At 41.8% G+C, this 5,029-nt stretch overlaps 1 protein-coding gene across 1 annotated transcript; it reads left to right on the forward strand.

Annotated features, from left to right (window-relative positions):
• The first annotated feature begins 641 nt into the window (after window positions 1–641).
• LOC130963273 (uncharacterized) lies at window positions 642–1,835 on the forward strand. Its single transcript, XM_057889403.1, has one exon. It carries the CDS (start codon window positions 642–644, stop codon window positions 1,833–1,835), a length of 1,194 nt encoding a protein of 397 aa, XP_057745386.1.
• The last annotated feature ends 3,194 nt before the right edge of the window (window positions 1,836–5,029 follow it).

Here is a 5,029-nt window from a genome sequence, read left to right on the forward strand (position 1 = left end):
ATGGAGCTGAACAATGTAGATGCTCTGCTTGCTCAAAACAAGCTCATCACCAAGCAGCTAGCTGGCCTCACCAAGAAGATGGAGAGAAGTCAAGTGGCAGCAATCACCATTTCAACTCAAGAGGAAGCAAGTGAAGAGGAAGAAGGCACTCAGGAGCAAGCCAACTATATTGGGAATTCACCTAGATACAACCATGATCTATACTCCAAGACCTACAACCCTGGATGGAGGAATCACCCAAACTTTGGGTGGGGGAATCAACAAGACCAAGGCCAAGATCAGAGACGTCACAACCCCAACAACAACACAGCTCCCCAACAATTCACACAGAGGACATACCAACAAAACCACAGCAATACATCTCACTCTTCTACCTCTACCCCCAACATACCATCATTTGATGACAGAATCTCTAAGATTGAAACCTTACTTGAAAGCATATGCAAAGACATTCAAGACAATAAGGTGTTCAAAGAGGAGGTGAGAGCCAGTATGAAGAATCGGGGGGAAGCAATCAAGAGGCTGGAATTCCAAGTGGGATATTTGTCTGAGAAGATGCCCAGACCCATGGATAGCTTCCCAAGTGACACGGAGAAGAATCCGAGAGGTGAAGCGAAGAAAGTAAGATGGGAAGACGCAATATGGTCACTACAAATGACAAGGAGACTGAAGACAAGCCAAGCAAGCTGTCAGAACAACCTGAAAATACCTTAGTAGAGACGGAGAAGAAAGACCAACAAGGACCAGAAATCTCACAACAGGAGCTGCTGAGACTATATGCACCATTTCCTCAACTGCTAAAGGGTGCTGTGGGAAAGAGAATGTACTCAAGGTTCTTAGACTCGTTTGCATCTTTGAATGTGAACATACCATTCATCAAGGTCATTCAGCAAATGCCAGCATTCATCAAGTATATGAAGGAACTACTTCCCAGGAAGAGCTCACTCAAGGGGGGCCAGACTATAGTGATGAACAAGGATTGCAGCACCCTCATTCAAACACAATTGCCTGCGAAAAGAAAAGACCCAGGGAGTTTTCATGTCCCTTGTGCTATAGGGGAAACAAATTTTGATAGAGCACTTTGCGATTTGGGAGCAAGCATCAACTTAATACCCCTATCCCTGGTAAAAAGGCTGCAGATCAATGAGATACTACCTACATATGTAGTCATAAGGCTGGCTAACAAGACTCAAAAGCAAGCAGTAGGAGTGGTGGAAAATGTGTTGCTCAAAGTTAGAAAATACTTTCTCCCAACAGACTTTGTCATCCTGGATATGGAAGAGAGTCACCTGCACCCAATCATATTGGGGAGACCATTTCTAGCTACTGCTAGAGCACTCATAGATGTGGAGAAAGGGGAGCTAATATTAAGGATCCATGATGAACAACTGAGCTTCAGTGTTTTCAAACTCTCACTGGAAAAAGATGAAGAGGATAAAGAACCGAGCAAAGGGCATCATGAGATACTAAAGGAAGAAGCAAGCACTGAAGCACAACCAGCTCATCCTGAGATTCACTGGGTTGATGGACAAGGCCAGCAGCAAGTGCCACAGGTCAAGGAAAAATTGGAGGAACCTAAGCCACCAGAAGTTTGTGAGGACATTAACAAAAGCTCATCAAAGAAGGTGGCCACCAGGAGTAAGAAAACAGCACCAGGGGCAAAGAAGAAGGTACCAAGGGGGTGGCGGAACAAGAAGATTCCTACGGAAGATTTCTCTCCAGGGGATAAAGTAATCTCAGCCTACTTCATAGATATCCCCCTAATCTCCCCACTGTACCATCTCAGCTACCTAAGGTCTTCACCATCAACAGAGTTCTCTCTTTGGAGCATGTAGAGATCATTGATACAACCAACGGATACAAGTCCACTGCCAGAGGAGAAGACTTCAAGCATTACCAACCACCATAATAAGGGGGTAACGTCGAGCTAGCGATGATAAAAAAAAGCGCTTTGTTGGGAGGCAACCCAACCTCAGGTAGTCATTTTCATCTTCATTTCAATAAAAATCACAAGTTGTTTCCCCTGTATTGCAAGGAGCTAAGTTTGGTGTTTCACACCAGAACAATCAAAAGAGACAGTGTAATTCTAAGTTTGGTGTTCCACCAAAAGGACATTTAGTTAGAATTACACCTGCTCCCAAAACACATTGCTAGCTCTAACCAATTGAGGGAAACCACTTAGATGTAGTTAGACTTTAGTTAATCATTGTTCTGTTAACAACAAGATATGAGTTATCAGCGTATGTGCAAGATTGTGTACTAAACAAGGAACTAAGTTTGGTGTTCACACACCAAATCAAGTTCATAAGACACAAGCACATGCAAGCTAATTATTCCTCAAGTGCTTTGGGAACAAGCAACTTCCAATAACTTTACAGGAACCTTATGGTGCACCCTCGCTCAAGGAAGCAAAGAGCAAGAGGAGAACGAAAAGAAGGCGATTAGAAGTTGTCACCTGAAGGTTGTATTGTCACTTAATTCCATATATTTACGGTTCGAACATTGGAAGCTCAAATGCAATCTTGATTTATGATTACCAGTGAGGCCTAAACATTTTTTTTTACTCTACCTTGTTGTTGAGCATGGTCTGTGATTCTGGTTTAAGTGTCACTGCATCTTTCCCTTATTTACTTGTAAGCTTGTCTATTTGTTTGAAGAAGGGAATGTTTTATGTTTTAAAAGAGCAGAGTAAGGCTCATAATGTGGAAGTGCATTCATGAATCTTTGGGGGTAGTCATAAGTTAGCTAAGTTGGTTCAACCACAAGGTTAGGATGACAACTATCTATCCTGAATGCTTTACTTTTGATATACCCATGAGACTAAGATAACAACAAGATCCTAATAAGAGAAAAGGAAAAGAACAATGGAAGTGAAAAACAAAAGAAAAAGAGTAAGCAATAAGGCTAGGCACCAATGGTTTACCTTAAGACATGTGTCTGTGGTGTCCTGTGTAGGGGATCTACTTGGATGAATAAGCTCATTGGGGTGCTTTATCACCTGGTAACTTGGGTTAACTAACTCAGGATTATCAGCTGAAAATTCACTATCAAGAGTAACCCTCACCACAGAGCATTTAGTAACCCAAAAAGGTGCTGGACACCAAGGTCTGAAGGAAAGAAAATAAATAAACTATATGCCTGTAGTGTGTATGTATGGGGGAGAGACTTGAGCAAGTAAGTCCTTAGGGGTGCTTCAACACCTAGCACCTTGAACCAACTGGTTCGGGAGTGTTGGCTGAAAGCTTATCCTAAAGAGTTGCCCCCTTACAAAACACTTAGCCTAAATAACACAAACAGCCCCTGAAATAACAATAAAAGGATCAATAAATAAAGGTCTCATGGGATATAACAAAGTGAGTATTTTAGGAGATGATAAAGGTCTGAAAGCCAGTAGTGGAATGAACCTAAGTTGCTATGCATGAAACCACCATAAAATCAGTAATATGACTTCCACAAGAATGACTCATTTCTCTGGAGATTCCATTCATCATTCTCTTGTTCTAGTACTTGCTTAGGGATAAGCAAGCTTTAAGTTTGGTGTTATGATGCCAGGGCATTTTGGCCAGTTTCATTGACCTTTTCTTTACTGTTTTTAGGTAATTTCATGCATTTTCTTAGGAAATAAGTTAGTTTTGGGCAAATATTCACTCAGACCTTGATTCAAGCATACATTGTGCATTTTACATTATTTCATGTGGATTTTGCATGATTTTAATGACAAAATTGTATATAGCATTACTCATGACTTGGACTAGAACTTTGATGCACTCTATTGCTTGATTTCAGGACCAAAGGAAGCAAGGAATGGGAGGTAACTTGCAAAGTTAAAGAGAAAAGTGATTGCCAAAAACACTCTCAAAAGCCATCAATGCCCACGTTAAAGAGTCACGTTAACTAAGTTAACGTGAACTCTAACGTGGAGAAGAGAAGTTGAGCCAACGTTAGTGACACTTAACATTGTCACTAACGTTGGCAATTGCTCACAAATGGCCACGTTAGAAGTAGGTTAACGTGGCCTCTAACGTTAAAGGGGGAAGAGAAGCCAACGTTAGTGACACTTAACATTGTCACTAACGTTGGCCTAAGGTGCAAAGAGCCACGTTAACTCCCACGTTAACTTGGTTAACATGGGAGCTAACGTAAGAGATGGAGAGTTGTCGACAACGTTAGTGATACTCAACATTGTCACTAACGTTGGAGCAACCACACAACCCCCAAGAGCCACGTTAACTTCCACGTTAACTTGGTTAACGTGGAAGCTAACGATGAGGAATGAAGAATGAGCCAACGTTAGTGACACTCAACATTGTCACTAACGTTGGGATGGCTAAGAATGGCCACGTTAGAAGCCATGTTAACCTAGTTAACGTGGACTCTAACGTGAGACCTAGGGGCACACTTGAACGTTAGTGACAATGTTGAGTGTCATTAACGTTCTCGAAGGTTGGCAAAAGCCACGTTAGAAGCCACGTTAACCTAGTTAACGTGAGCTTTAACGTGAAGCAAGAAGGGGCACACTCGAACGTTAGTGACAATGTTGAGTGTCACTAACGTTCTCGAAGGCTAACAAGGCAACGTTAAAAGCCACGTTAACCCAGTTAACGTGGGCTTTAACGTGAGGCAAAGGGGTGCATGGCAACGTTAGTGACAATGTTAAGTGTCACTAACGTTCTCGAACTTGTATTTTCACTAAATGTTAAAAACCCCTAACGTCTTGAGCTAAAGTCTATGCCCACTTCACACTATCTCTCTGCAAGTAAGCCAAGCCCAATTGAAGAAAGGAACTGCTTTAAGCTCAAAGATCCAGAGGCCCAAGACTTGAAGAGCTAACTAGAAGCTGAGAAGAGTAGTATATATAGGAGTAGTTTTGAAAGAGAGAGGAGCTTTTGGAAGGAGCTAGGACAGAGAACTACTCTTTGTATTTACTTTCTTTGTACTTCTAGCTTTATCATGTATTCTCCATCTTTGATTTTGATTTCTAGAGCTATGAACAACTAAACCCCTTTCATTGGGTTAGGGAGCTCTGTTG

The sequence above is a fragment of the Arachis stenosperma genome, chromosome 2 (assembly GCF_014773155.1).
Source record: "Arachis stenosperma cultivar V10309 chromosome 2, arast.V10309.gnm1.PFL2, whole genome shotgun sequence".
NCBI lineage: Eukaryota > Viridiplantae > Streptophyta > Magnoliopsida > Fabales > Fabaceae > Arachis > Arachis stenosperma.

What these genes read in the sequence shown, in the direction of transcription:
- LOC130963273 (XM_057889403.1), top strand. Translation starts at nt 642, where the DNA reads ATGGTCACTACAAATGACAAGGAGACTGAAGACAAGCCAAGCAAGCTG.